We start from the raw sequence: 15,592 nt of genomic DNA on the forward strand, positions 1-15,592 counted from the left end.
CTCTTCTTCCTCCTCCTCCTCCTCCTCCTCCTCCTCTTCTTCTTCTTCTTCTTCTTCTTCTTCTTCTTCTTCTTCTTCTTCTTCTAGAAAGCGGGAAATGCTACCTGTTGACTTTGCATCATCTGTGCTTGGAGGGTTGCCAGCTTCCAGGTGCCACCTGGAGATCTCTCAGGATTACAACTGATCTCCAGACAAGAGAGATCAGTTCCCCCGGAGAAAATGGCTGCTTTGGAGGGCGGGCTCTATGGTGTCGTACCCTGCTGAGGTCCCTCCCCTCCCCGGGCTCCACCCCTGAAATGTCCAGGAATTCCCCAACCTGGAGCTGGCAACCCTATATCGTGTTGGCTTCAGCATGTGAAAATGTGTGTGTGTTTTAAGCAGGGCTTTTTTCCCCCCCTGGGGAAATGTGCCAGAACAGAGATCCGGAACGTCTTCGACAAGATTGTTTTAACAATGTTTAAAAGTTTGTGAGTTTTCAGTATACAGACTGAAATCTTCATTCCCCCCTCGAGAGTTTCCTCTAAGCAGAGTTAGCGTGAGCTAGCTCACAGTTTTCTAGCCTTTGGCTCACACACAAACTAATTTACGCAGCAGACAAATCGCTCGCTCACAACTTTAATGCCAGTAGCTCACAAAGTAGAATTTTTGCTCACAAGACTCCACAGCTTAGAGGGAACACAGGTTCCGACACCTCTTTTTCACACACACACACACACACACACAAGCCCTGGTTTTAAGAGGTAATGCGACCCACCCATCTGCCCCCTGAAGTGGCAGCCACTGTGAAGCAGTGAAATGTGGATCTCTGAGCAGACTCTCTTTTGTTTTGCAGAAAGGCCTCTGTCTGTCCTTACAATTTAAAAGTGACTGATAGCCGTAATAAGACGACGACCGTCAATTATGTCCATGACACTCTGTCAAATGCCCATGGCTGGATGGCCATCCTCCTGGATCGGGAGACGTATACTCTGTCATTTGACAGCCCTCTGGCCAATGCGAATCTACAGGTAAGGCAGGAGAGCTCCTCATCCCAACTGTATGGTGCATTGTTGGCATTGTGCAAAGACTGAGAAATTTTCCGCACTAGCTTTTTTCCTCCCCAGGCGCAAACCCACAGTTTTCTCCTCCTTACCCCCACATTTTCAGAACTCGCTAAAACTGGGGGTTCCGAAAACGTGGGGTAAGGAGGAGAAAATTTCGGGTTTGTGCCTGGTGAGGAAAAATCTACTGCAGAAAACTTCACCTAATGCACAGTTTTAAAAACTTCAATGCTGGGATTTTTCACTACTGTGGAAATGGGGAGGGATAGGGAAAATCCAGAGTGAAAATACTGTATAATTTCGTTTAATCTCAAGAGAGGGATCTTCTGTTTGGAGAGGTCAGATATAGAGGTAGTTGGATCAAGGTGGGTAGCCATGTTAGTCTGTCTTAAAGCACCTTAAAGGTAAAGGTTCCCTTGCTCGAAAGCCAGTCGAATCCGACTCTAGGGTTGCAGTGCTCATCTTCGTTTCCAAGCCGAAGAGCCAGCGCTGTCCGAAGACTTTTCCGTGGTCATGTGGCCGGCATGACTAAACACCAAGGCGCACGGAACGCTGTTACCTTCCCACCGAAGTGGTCCCTATTTATCTACTTGCAATTTCTTGCTTTCGAACTGCTAGGTTGGCAGGAGCTGGAACTAGAGACGGGAGCTCACTCCGTCATGCGGCACCCGGGTCTCGAACTGCTGAACTACTGACCTTCCACAGCCTGCAGTTCAGCGTCTTAACCACTTGAGCCACCACAGCTCCTAAAGCACCTTAAAGGCTAACAAAATTTGTGGCAGGGGATGAGCTCTTGGGAGTTTCTGCCCACTTCTTCAGATGCCTGTATCTGTAGCTGTGACTCGCGAAAACTCATACCCCGCCACAAATTTTGTTTAGTCTTTAAGGCGCTACTGGACTCTTGCTCTTTTCTAGAGGTAGTTGGAGTTATTTATACAGATAATTTATGTTTAATCACATGAACGCATGAAGCTGCCTTATACTGAATCAGGCCATGGCTCCATCAAGGTCAGTATTGTCTACCCAGAGAGGCAGCGGCTGTCTAGAATCCCAGGTAAGAGGTCTTTCACATCACCTACTGCCTGGTCCTGTTTTAACTGGAAATGCTGGGGACTGAACCCGGGACCTTCTGCATGCCAAGCAGATGCAGCAGAGGGACCATACTGGAAAGTGTCTACTACCTTGTTTCAGAATGTATGCTTTATTAAGTGCATTATTTCGGCTGCGGTCACAGGTACAAATAATCCACTTTCAAACCACATTCGGTGCATTAGTTGCTGTAGATTTTCCGGGTTGTGTGGCCGTAGTCTTGGCATTGTAGAACATGACGTTTCGCCAGTAGCTGCGACTGGCATCCTCAGAGGTATAACACAGACAGATGGAGTACTCTCTGTGTCAAGGTGTCAGTGGGGGTCATAGCCAGTGTTCCCTCTAAGCTGAGTTAGTGTGAGCTAGCTCACAGTTTTTAAGCCTCCGGCTCACACATTTTTGTCTCAGCTCAGGAAGGATGGCTCTAGAACACACTAATTTATGCAGTAGCCAAATCACCTGCTCACAACTTTAATGCCGGTAGCTCACAAAGTAGAATTTTTGCTCACAAGACTCCACAGCTTTGAGGGAACATTGGATAGCACCCCTGGATTCTATGATGGAGACCCCAGCTCTAAGTCATAGGACCACCAACCACTGAAGAGGACTCCATCTTCCTGTGTTATACCTCTGAGGATGCCAGTCACAGTTACTGGCGAAACGTCAGGTTCTACAATGGCAAGACTACGGCCACACATCCCGGAAAATCTACAGCAACGAATGAACTCTGGCCGTGAAAGCCTTCGACAACATATTTAACCTCTTGTTGTTTGCAAACAACCTGTGAAGGTCACTATTATTCCTGTTTTATATATGGAAATGTGTGAGTGCAGAATACTTACTGCCCTGACTATCCCTGACTCAGCCACAATTTTGAGCCCACATTTCACATTCACCTTGTTCAGGAACATCATGTGAAGTAACTAATTAGCACTAGTAAAGTGTTTATCTGTCTGAAGAGAAATACATTCCACCTTAGTAAAGAGATTCTAAATTATGATGCCAATAGCTGTTCTGGTTTGATCAGAGAATGACTAATTCCACTCTCACAACTAAAATGGATGACCCTCAGAATGATGTTAATAGAATGCCTCTTTCCCACAGTCCAACTTATCCAAGCTTCATTCTGAAGCCCTTTAAGAAATCACTATAGTTCAAAGCCTTCCTCATTTTATCATTTAATTGTTCAGTATTTTAAAGTCAGGCAATCTGTCTATCAAATCGGAAACGTCGGCAGTTTCCTTCCTCGGTGCATGTTCCCGGCGTGCTTCAACGACGCAAGAGGAGCACGCTGGAGAGTCCGTCAGTGGCCCGTCGCAACCCATTTAAGCCAATGCAGCACTGACTGCAGAGTCACCCCTAAACGGCCATAAAGCGGCCATAAATCTATGCAGACGGCTACCGTAAAACCAGGAGATCAAACAAAGTGAAAAGCCCATGCAGTCTGGACACCGCCATAGAATCCGACCATCAATCAAAGTGAAAGTGGCATGCAACGTAGGGGGGAATTTCTGTTCCAGCGTGGGTTGGGTGAAACAGCGGAGCAAATGCTAGATGTAGATTAGGCCTTAGAGTGTGGGACCACAGCCTTTGATGCGTTTATTAACAAGGGTCCCGGTCACACGTGCCGGGAAATGCGGGGGGGGGGGGGTGTGGCTTTTTGCGCTGGCACAGTGTGTCCTGCTGCAAACGCGATCAGATGCGACGGCAGTTTCCTTCCTCGGCGCACGTTCCTGGCGTGCTCCAACGACGCAAGAGGAGCGCACTGGAGCGATCACACAAAGAGAGTCCGTCAGCGGCCCGTCGCAAGCCATTTGCTAGTGGACTTTACAAGGTACCTTTTTACTCCGCATCTTTGGCCGGCTGCGACGGGTGCGCTACGCTGGCCAGATGTTGCTGTGTGATCGTGCCCTTATAATCCATCCAGAATTCGTGCTGCTCCCACGGCAACTTCTCCATCTGATCGGGGCCAAGAACATGTTTTTGAATCAATGGCTTACCTAGGAGTCAAACGTAGCATTCCTCATTCTTGAACTGGAAAAGAAAATAGGAGAAGCTTGTGAGATTTTTTTATGTGTGCTGGCGACATTATTGCTAGACAATATATGTTTTACAAAGTTTCAGACAATACTTTATACAGGAGTGACTTTCCAGGATATGAATGTTCATGATGGTTTTCTTCTCCAGTATGTGGCGACATTTGATAACTTTACTGCTGGGAATTATTTACTGGTTTGTGAGATTTTTTTTTTTGTACTGGTGACATTATTGCTAGACAAAGGAACGTCCCTTTTGCTGCTTCTGTTCTGCTTCTCCTCTTGTATGTTTTACAAAGTTTCAGACAATACTTTATACAGGAGTGACTTTCCAGGATATGAATGTTCATGATGGTTTTCTTCTCCAGTATGTGGCGACATTTGATAACTTTACTGCTGGGAATTATTTACTGGTGACACATGAAGGCCTTTCACCCCATATCAATGTCACGGTGACCTGTGAGACAAGGCCAGGATCACCATTTCAGTCACTTCCTGCACATAGGTCTAACAAAAGCTGTGACTGGGTGTTCAATCAGGAACAGAGGAAGCTAAGCTACTTAGGTAAGACCAAGTAACACACACTTTTTTTGTCTTATTAATATCTCTAAGCAGGGTTCGTTTCGTTGAAAAAAGGGTGCAGGAGCTCATTAGCATAACTTATTTGCATATGCCACACCCCCTGACATCACCGGAAGTGTGTCAGAAGGCAACACCCACTGCTTAGGCTCCACTGGACTGTTCTGGATTGCTAGCTATTGGGTGGGGATCTGCCCTCACAGAGGAAGGAGATTGTTTTGGATTGGTATCTATCTGTTTTGGATTGCTAACTATGGGGAAGCTCTGCAACTTACCTGGATGCTTCTTGCTCCTCGTGTCCCAGGGCTGCTGGGAGCAGGGGGCAGGGCTTGTTGCATGTGCCCACCCTCTGGGCTCTTTACTACCGGAGCTCCGCTCCTGTGCGCTCCTGCAGGAAATGACCCCTGTCTCTAAGGCAGGGCTCCCAAAAGTTTTTGAGCCTGTGAGCATGGTGGGCGCAGCCACAAAATGGCTGCCACAGCTTACCTTCACGTACACAGTAAACATCCTTGTTAGGGTTGCCAGGAGCTGGAGGTCTCCCCTGACATGCTGACGTCACCAGAAGTGATGTTGCGTGCCGTGGCTACGTCACCCGGAAGTAATGTAGGCACGTCTGGGTGACGCTCTGGTTTTTGGGGCAAAACTCTATGGTAAAATTGCCCTCAAACCATAGAGTTTTGCCCCCAAACCAGAATGTCCCCCCCGACGTCACTATTACATGTCTACGTTACTTCTGGGTGATGTAGGCACATTGCATGATGTCGCCATTGGGGGGGCACTTACTTCTGTGGGCCAGCTGGCCAGTGGCCGGCAGGAGCCCACAGAACCTGGCAATGCCCCACCCCCAACTGGGGAATGGCAACCCTGATCCTTGTGCTGTATTTTTAAAAGTCTGCACAGCCAATCAAATCTCCAGTGGTCAGTCAGATGTTTTACTGAGCAAAAGCCCCACCTCACACCACCAGCTTTCTCAAAACATGTGGCAGGCTCCAGGAAAGGGGTCAGTGGGGGGCATAGCCCCCCTGAGTACTACGTTGGGGACCCCAGCTCTAAGGCATAGGACCAGCGACCACTGAAGAGGAACAACAACACCCAGTCCTAGGCATCGTTGGGGGATGTAAAAACGCCATCCAGCGGTGTTACAAAGCTCAAGGCAAGCTTCCCCGTACTTCTTCCTTTCCCTTGCCAGATCGAAACTGACATTACTTCCTCCTCCCTTAATCCACTCCTGCCTTTGATTGGCTTTGGAAACAGGAGATTATGTATGGTTTTTATGCCTCAGGGGAGAAGTGGAAAAGAAGAAAACTCTCTCTTTCCAAAAACAGGCTAGGATAAAAAATTGTGTACTGAGGATGGGCATCGGTGTGTTTGCTTGCTTGGGAGGCTGCAATTTAACAAAGCAAACAAACAAAACCCTTAATAGTCCTTACTTAATGGGAAAGTTTCCTGATAGCTGGGAATCTCTCTCCGTCTTTTGGAAGTGCAGTACCCATGAGCAGTGTTTCCTCTAAGCTGAGTTAGTGTGAGCTAGCTCGCCGTTTTTTAGCCTCCAGCTCACACATTTTTGCCCTAGCTTAGAAAAAATGGCTCCAGAGCAAAGTAGTTCAATGCAGCAGCCAAATTGCTTGCTCACAACTTGAATGCCAGTAGCTCACAGAGTAGATTTTTTGCTCACAAGACTCCACAGCTTAGAGGGAACATTGCCCATGAGAGAGTTGGAGGAGAGTTTTATGGACAGTGTGGACCGCCAAAAAGACAAATCGGTGGGTTTGAGATCAAGTCAACTCTCTCTAGAAGCTAAAATGACCAAACTGAGGCTGTTGTACTTTGGTCAAATTACGAGAAGACCAGAGTCCCTGGAAAAGACAATAATGCTAGGAAGAATTGAAGGCAGCAGGAAAAGAGGAAGACCCAACAAGAGACGGATTGACTCGATCAAGGAAGGCACAAAGGCCCTCAGTTGACAAGACCTGAGCGAGGCTGTGAATGACAGGATGTTTTGGAGGTCATTAATTCATAGGGTTGCCATAAATCGGAAGTGACTTGACGGCACTTAACGTACACACACACTCACAAGAGTTTGGGCATCACCAAATCCACACCACTTCTGCTCATCAGAACCTGGAAGCTAAGCAGGGTTGGCCAAGTCTCGTAGTAGGATGGGAGACCACCAAGGAAGACCGAGGTTGCTATGCAGGGGGAAGCAATGGCAAGCCAATGGCAAGCCACCCCTGCTCATCAGAGCCTGGAAGCTAAGTGGGATTGGCCAAGGCTAGTAGTTGGATGGGAGACCACCAGGGAAGACCGAGGTTGCTATGCAGGGGGAAGCAATGGCAAGCCAATGGCAAGCCACCCCTGCTCATCAGAGCCTGGAAGCTAAATGGGATTGGCCAAGGCTAGTAATTGGATTGGAGACCACCAATGAAGACCGGGGTTGCTATACAGAGGAAGACAATGGCAAGCCACCTCTGCTCATCTCTAGCCTTGAAAATTCCATGTGGGGTTGCCTTAAGTCGGCCCTCAGTAAGTATTATTAGGCTTTGAACTGATTCTTTGGACTAGCCTAGGCTTTTGGAAGCCTAATCCCGTTGTAGCTAAAGTGGCATGCCGACCTTTGTCAGTCAGCTCTGTATCATTTTCTGTGGCTTTGAAATTATGACCGATTTCCCAGAAGCTGCTGCTCTGCCCTCGCTCTACCCTTTCCCCTGATTGTATACGTCAATTTCCCACTATTTGCTGCACGGCCGCATTTTGACCTGCAGCTTTGCCCGATTTCCCCCGGGTCTTCTTGATCCTCAAAAAACAGGATCGAGAAGACGTGGGGGACATCGGGCAAAGCTGTGGGTCAAAATGTGGCCGCGCAGCAAATTGTGGGAAATTGACGCATACAATTGGGGCAAAGGGAAGAGCGAGGGCGGAGCAGCGGCTTGTGGGAAATCGGTCTACATGTCCTAAGAAATCCAGTTCAAAGTCACACCAGTCATTGTAGTCCCAGGGGCTCTGAATGGGTGGCAAGATGCTATTTCATTGTCTGCGCAAGACCCCTTCCTCTTCCGGTTCTGCTTTAGGTTCCTTTTGCCACACTCTTGCTGTGAAGGGTCCTGAGTGAGATAAAAGCCGTGATAGCCCTGTGAAAAGATTACAATTTACTCACCCAAGTGTTCAGAAAGTCTCTTCATGTGACAGACACTGTGCAGTCTGGAGACTTCGCAAGGAGTAGGTGAGATTCCGGGAGGGAGTCATTACTTTTTTTTTTAATGTTTTTTTTATTTTTTTCAATTTTTAACAATTCTAACACTTCAAACAGTGAATAATTAATCTTCCAATTGCATTCACATCTTGTAAATAGTTCCTGAGTATGTACAACGTTATAACATGTTCAAAGAATTACAATACATTACTCATCACACTTCCGAATATGTTTTCAGTAGAAAGATAACAGACTTGATGTTACTGATGTTACTGTTGTCATTACTGATGTTAATCCCAGTCTTCAGGATCCCAGCCCAGTGGATTTTTTTATGGAGAGTAAATTGGATGGGGAATAGTAGGCACAAAGTTATTTTTGTAAATAATTTATTCAGAAAACGTATATGCTGCCTCACCAGTGAGCTACCCGTGGTGGGTTACAACAACATAAATAGAATAAAACCCATTAAAATCCAAATCAAATCAGTCCAAACCAAATAAAACTAGCTCAGTGAAATATATCCTGCAGCCAGCAAACCAATAATCTACCAGCAGCGGGAACACCTAATAATACTCATTATAATTTATATATTTATTTATAATTTCGATTTGTGAATCGCCCTATCCCTGAATACTCAGGGCTCTGAGCAATGAACAGCAATACTAAAATACATCAAAATGAATACAAGATAAAACGGTTCAATGATATAAAATGAACTATTTACAGATGGCATTGTCTAGTTCTCATCTGCATCACCGCTTCCTATAAATACTGGGTGCAACAGGGTAAAGATATGTACACAGAGGTCACAGAAAACAGAATGGCAGCTTGCTGACACCCCTTCCTCTTCGGGTTCTGCTTTAGGTTCCTTTTGCCACACTCTTGCTGTGAAGGGTCCTGAGTGAGATAAAGGCCGTGATAGCCCTGTGAAATGATTACAATTTACTCACCCAAGTGTTCAAAAAGTCTCTTCATGTGACAGACACTGTGGAGTCTGGAGACTTCGCAAGGAGTAGGTGAGGTTCCAGGAGGGAGTCATTAATGATGTTAATCCCAGTTTTCAGGATCCCAGCGCAGTGGATTTTTTAATGGAGAGTAAGTTAGATGGGGAATAGTAGGCACAAAGTTATTTTTGTAAATAATTTATTCAGAAAACGTATATGCTGCCTCACCAGTGAGCTACTCGTGGTGGGTTACAACAACATAAATAGAATAAAACCATTAAAATCCAAATCAAATCAGTCCAAACCAAATAAAACTAGCTCAGTGAAATATATCCTGCAGCCAGCAAACCAATAATCTACCAGCAGCGGGAACACCTAATAATACTCATTATAATTTACATATTTATTTATAATTTCGATTTGTGAATCGCCCTATCCCTGAATACTCAGGGCTCTGAGCAATGAACAGCAATACTAAAATACATCAAAATGAATACAAGATAAAACGGTTCAATGATATAAAATGAACTATTTACAGATGGCATTGTCTAGTTCTCATCTGCATCACCGCTTCCTATAAATACTGAAACAACTGGGAAAGGAAGGAGGGGGTGAATGGGAGATGATGATGATGATGATGATGATAATATCATCATCTGGCATTGTGTTAAGATAACCAGGAGATGCTAAGATTCTCTGGCAGCCTGAGGTTCTAGCTCTTTTAGCATTATGCACCACTAGGTGGCGAGCTCGACTTGTGTTTAAGGCAAGAGACGTTTCAGAGGTGGTTTGCCATTGCCTGCCTCTGTGTCACGACCCTGGTATTCCTTGGAGGCTGCCCTTCCAAATACTAGCCGAGGCTGACCCTGCTTAGCTTCTGAGATCTGGCAAGATCGGGCTAGCCTGGGCTATCCAGATCAGGGCAGGGCAGGCTAAAACCAGCATAACACTAACAGCAAGAGCATAAAAGATATGAAAAGGGCCAGCTAAAAGGGGTGGTGGTGGAACTCATGTAGCCTGAATGGTGCCTGAATGCTACTAAATCAGGTGCTGGGTGAACCTCTAAGGAAAAGGCGTTCCACAGAGTGGGTGCTGTCATTGAGGAAGCCCTCTCTGAAGGTGCCACCCATCTGACTTCCATGAGAGGGGCGCAAAGAACAGGGCTTGACGTGAGCATCTTGTCTGGTGATCAGGACAGTATGGGTTGGGGAATAACTGGAGTTTTGGGGGTGGAGCCTCGGGAGGGTGGGGCTTGAGGAGGGGAGGGGCCTCAGCAGAATATGATGTCATAGAGTCCACCTTCTAAAGCAGCCATTTTCTCCAGGGGAACTGACCTTGGTCGCCTGAAGGCCAGTTGTAATAGTGGAAGATCTCTGGGTATCACCTGGAGGCTGGTGACCATAAGTATGGGAGGAGGCAGGCCTTCAGGTACCCAAGAAGTTGCACACAGAGACACTGTAGGAGATATGGAGTGTGTTGAAGCGGCGTATTGCACACGTTGGAGCGGGGCAGAGTTGAAGATAAGGAGTGGATGGTGGCTCTCTGCCATCTCACGATTTGTGGCATGTGGTTCTTCGGTTTAAGAATCGTGGAACTCTCAAGTTCCTTCTCAGGCAGTTGTTCCGAAATACAGATTCGCTTTGGCTATATTTTTGACCTCTGTCAGTAAGAAGGTGCAAGGACATTTTCACAGGCAGTGTCCTGTGGGATGTCGGCCTTGTGGTATTGCCATACATTTCCCCCCCCTCTGGCCTTAGTCATCTGAGGGCAAGTTGGGCTACAGACCTTTAATCCTCCCCCGTTACAATATTAGAAGTTGGCTTTTATTTTTTAAGTTACATCAACGGTCTGAGAAATAATTAGTCAACTAATTAATCCCGTTTACAAGCTTTGTAGGATTCTTGGACTGTCACTCACGTCCAGGCCTGGGGCCTAGTGTTTAGTGTCTGCTCTCATGTTCATGTGACTCGGTCGCCATGGCTACGGGCTGCATCTGCTGACACCCCACTCACTATTTACTGCTTAATTAAGAATTTCACGCTCAGCCCTTATCTGCCGGGGAGAACAAGAACACGCTGTTAAGAAATTCCAAATTTAGGCCACTGCATAAGGGCGGCTTTTCTTGTAGGCCTGACTCCATGGAGCCTTTTTAACTACCCTCTCGGCAACCGAGCCCGGCCACCTTTCAATCAAAAATCATTAAATGGGGCAGAGATAATGAAGCATGTAAGCATATCAAAAGGAGGATGTTGGCTTGGGCCGTGGAGGAGAAGCCGGCGAGACCCTATAAGTAGCTACCACTTCAAAGGAAGAGGAGGTTGCTCCGTCAGCAGGACCCCATAAAGACGCGTTTGTTCCCCGGGTTGACTTATGCAAAGGGTCTGGCATGTTAGAGTCCCTGTCTTGCAGACGTGGGTCCTGGGCCCCGCCTCCTCGGAGTTCGTGTGTCAGCAGTTAGGCAGCTGGGCCCAAACCGTGTCCGCCAGGGCAGATAATCACTTGACTCCATCTCGACAATGGACACTTGTAGGGGGTGGTCGGGAGGAGGTCCCCCGAACAATGGGGGCACAATTATTTCAGCTGCTAGGGAGGGCCATAATTCTTCTCGGAGGAACTAAAGGGACCTTGTCGAGGCCGGGGCCAGGGAAACCTGAGCGTATTATTAATAATCAGACTTTTTGGAAGTACTTTGGTGTGTCGGTGGGGTTCCAGCAGCTGCTCTTGTCCCGGCCGACTCTAATAATTGTACATTCTGTCAGGGGTCAACTTACTTTTGACCTTCTCCTTTTGTACCCGTTTAAAAGCCTTTTAGGGGGAATTGTCGGAGAGAGGCAGGAGCACATTAGAGCCCAAAATTTAATGTCAATAAATACATATCAGATGCCAGCTCATTCACAGGCGTGCTGCTTAATTCACAGCGCCTTTTCGCTTCGGCCCAAATGACACAGATGAAGCAAGGACATTGTTGTCGAGAAAGCTGAACATCTGAAGGAAACCACCGTGGAGGGCAGGCGGGACTCATCACGCTTAACTTAGATATACTGGGATATTCCCGTTTTGTTGGCTCTGGCAAGTTTTGGGTATGCATTGAGCTTTGGAGACGACCTTAGTTACATAGACAGGGTAAAAACAAAGCAAATTTGGTGTAGTGAACGAGCTGTGTAACTCCGCTCCACTGTGCATCACCCACCCCAATAAACCTACCTTAATCTGACAACTTCAGATAGCATAAATACATTGCAGAGGTATGATTCACCCAAAGAAATGCACTCTGGACGGATGAATGCGGTCTGGCTCTACTGTTGCTACACATGCACATTAATTCTGTCATTGGACTGACGTGCAAGGATTTCCAACATAAATACGAAAGTGTTTATTAGCAGTTGAGTTGTGTCTTCCGTCCCCTGATCAGTTCTGAGTAACAAACATCAAAGATTCTGTGCCAAATATATCTGGGCATTCTTCTCATTCATACTTCTGGAGCTTTCCTTCTAGCGATGTCTCCTTCAGGTAATTTTAGACCAGTAAGAAGCACGCTGTCAAGGCACTTTTGTGCTGCCCCAAGCTGTAATGGAAGACCAGTGTGGATCTGCCTCAGTCGTGTGCAATTGCCTGCCAATGCTCAGCTGATCAAGAGGAGAAACTGGGGTCGGGCCCCCTCCTCACAATTGTCCTGGGGAGAAAAATTAAAAAGTGAAATAAGGCCTTGCCTACTTACAGGGAGTCTGCCCATAGACTTCCTGACAATTCCTAGAGCTACCAGGAAGTGACAAAGATAGCTCTAGCAATCACCGGAAACTCTGGTAATTTTTACCGCAACCCTCCTTGTGGTTCTGTTATTAGAGAGTCAACATGGAATGTTTCCTTCAAGAGTTGATAAGTAGAAATTGATAAGAATTGTGATTGCTACACGCTCAGATAAAGCAATTCTTGTGAAGCGGATTTGTTTATACTGCGCAGTATCTGCTGCGTGTGAACGATAATAGAAGAGAATTTTCTACAGAATTATTACAGTAAATGATTTCGCACACATATCTTTATTGACTCTTTGTTATTTTTGTCACGGATGTTGTGTTTGGATTCCCATCACCTGGAAGTTGGCAACTCTGACTCTAGCTCCTCTTCCTGCATATTCGGAAGAGACGTTTCAGAGGGAAATTCATGGAGATTATATGGAAATACTGCTGCAGCAGTCTAATTTGGCCCCAACGTTATGCTGAAAATATTTGGGACTCCCACCCTGCCCATGCCGTGAGAGGTTTCATCAGAATTTTTTTATAAAAATCTTTGATAAGTTTTGCATTTGTCTCAAGATCAGTAAACCCCTCCTCCCTAAATATTTTTTCCCCACAAAACTTACCATAATAAAGAGGGTTCTTGATCTAGACTCCAAGTCATTATGAAAGCCGTTTGTTCTGCAGGAACCGGATGCGAAGCCGAACCCATCGTCTTTAAATAAACCACAAGCGATTAAAAATAACTTGCTGTCGGGCCAACAGATTCGCCATGGATTTAGGGTAGAGCATCAGGGATCAAGGAGGTGACCTTTTTAGTTCCAGCTTTTTTGTGTGTGCTTGTTTTTTGCTTAAGAAAAGAAAGATTATGGAATCAAAATCATGTGTTCGCTTATACGTTGTGTAAGTCTGTGGTGCGAGCATAAAACGGAGATGGGGGGAATCCAGGGTTTATTTTAGCTGGTTCTGGAATTCCTTTCAGCGATTGAAAAGCAGAGCAAACTTTGCTTTCGGGGATTACCGCAAAGTAAACGTTTAGCTTTCCTTAATGTGCTTAGGGGTTCTAGCTGTAAACTGATATCAGCATTCTAAATTTAGTTGCAGGTGAAGGCATAATCCTGGTGACAGTCCAAGCAGGAGACGCAATCCCTCTGCCGGCACCAGGTAATTAAACGCTTCCAAGGTTGCCAGCTCTGGGTTGGGAAATTTGTGGGGATTTTGGGGGCGGAGCCTAGGGAAGGCAAGGTTTGGGGAGGGGAGGGAACCTCAGCAGGGTGGGATGCCGTAGAGTCCGCTTTCCCAGGCAGCCATTTTCTCCAGGAGAACTGATCTCTGTAGCCTTGAAGATCATTTATAATTCCAGGAGATTTCCAGCCACCCCCTGGAGGTTGGGAACCCTAGCTGTAATGGGTGTGGCATTCTGACTCAGCGACAGACCGCTTACTCCCTTACTCACTTATTTCATTTGTCACTGAAACCCAAGGTGGGTTACACAGTAATGACGAACACAGCAGGAACAGCATAAAACATATCACTCCCCCCACCCCCCCGTGAATAAAACTGGATTACTCAGGGCTTTTTTGGTAGAAAAAGCCCAGCAGGAACTCATTAGCATAACAGGTCACACCCAACAGCAGAAACTCATTACAATATTATGCCACACCCCTGACAGCACAGCTCATTAGCATATCAGGCCACACCCCCATGTTACCAGAAGTGTGATCATCCAGCCACACCCACCTTTTGCGTCTTATTCTGTTTACCTTGTTTGCTGTCAAAACCCAGGGCCTTTTTTGTAGCAGGAACTCCTTTGCATGTTAGGCCACACACCCCTAATGTAGCCAGTCCTAATAAGTTTCTGCTGTTGGGTGTGGCCTATTATGCTAATGAGTTCCTGCTGGGCGTGGCCAACTTGGGAGCCAGCCGGAACTCCGTTCCTGTGCGTTCCTGCCCAAAAATAGCCCACTAAACTGGTTGGCAATGCACTAAACAGTATAATCCATGTATAATCCATGCAACGTAACAGCAGAATACATATACAAATGATGCGACGGAGGTGAACTGCGAAACTGAAGAAGAATGCAATAAAACTGGGTGACGCATACAAGGAACAAATTGATAAAAACTTCCGAAGTTTCACAGGCATTAACTCTATCCTTATTCACTGAACAATGAAGATGGAAGAGAAAGCCTTTTTTTCCACAACTGCTTTAACTTGTTTCTCCAACAGTAAAACTGGGTCCATATAACCTCTAGACTTTTAACTGAGTCAGCGAGGGTTAGCTGAAATCCACCGAATTCTGAGAGCACAATACCCTTCTTAGACCATCCTCAGTGATCAGTATTTACAGGGAATTCCTCCACCACTCCAGTGATGTGTTCTTGACTCCTGCACAGTATGCCCATGAGTCTGGTGAGAGGAAAGTACGGAATCCTGATACCTCACTTTCCCATCAACCTCTAGTATGTGAATCCAGACAGATAGTACCAGAATTGAACCCAAAATATAAATGCCAGTATGAAAACACCTATTTTTTTTAAAAAAATTAATGTTATTAGATCATTTCTTTTTTAAATTGGATTTGATTTTTTCAGCTAGATCCCAGGGCTCTAGTCGGGGGGGAGCTCTCAGGTACGGAGCTCCGGAAGAGAACCTCTAGGGGGCGGGGCGGTCACGTGACCAGAACTGAACCCAAAATATAAATGCCAGTATGAAAACAATTATTTTTTTTAAAAAAATAATGTTATTAGATCATTTCGTTTTTAAATTGGATCTGATTTCTTCAGCTAGATCCTATTCGTCTTGAGGAATGCAGTCGAACAGTTCAAGTGTTTCCTTTGCTTTTGAGACAGGTAGTTTCAAGAATACCGATTCAGAGTTAACATTTGTTTTTAGCCCCCTAAACTGCTGTGATGGGGGGGGGGGGGAAAGTACCCTTCCTTGTGAATATGTGGCTGGGATCAATGCCAACATTTTTAA

The 15,592-nt window shown here is 46.1% G+C and overlaps 1 protein-coding gene across 1 annotated transcript in view; it reads left to right on the top strand.

Annotated features, from left to right (window-relative positions):
* The window catches only part of LOC107120661 (fibrocystin-like), a 212,548-nt gene that overhangs the window by 44,038 nt on the left and 152,918 nt on the right, over positions 1–15,592 (top strand). Inside the window, 2 exon segments of the mRNA XM_015423420.1 lie at positions 833–1,007; positions 1,147–1,180. Coding sequence (XP_015278906.1) covers positions 833–1,007; positions 1,147–1,180 — 209 coding nt within the window.

This window comes from Gekko japonicus, unplaced genomic scaffold (genome assembly GCF_001447785.1).
Source record: "Gekko japonicus isolate JY-2015 unplaced genomic scaffold, Gekko_japonicus_V1.1 scaffold1988, whole genome shotgun sequence".
Lineage (NCBI taxonomy): Eukaryota > Metazoa > Chordata > Lepidosauria > Squamata > Gekkonidae > Gekko > Gekko japonicus.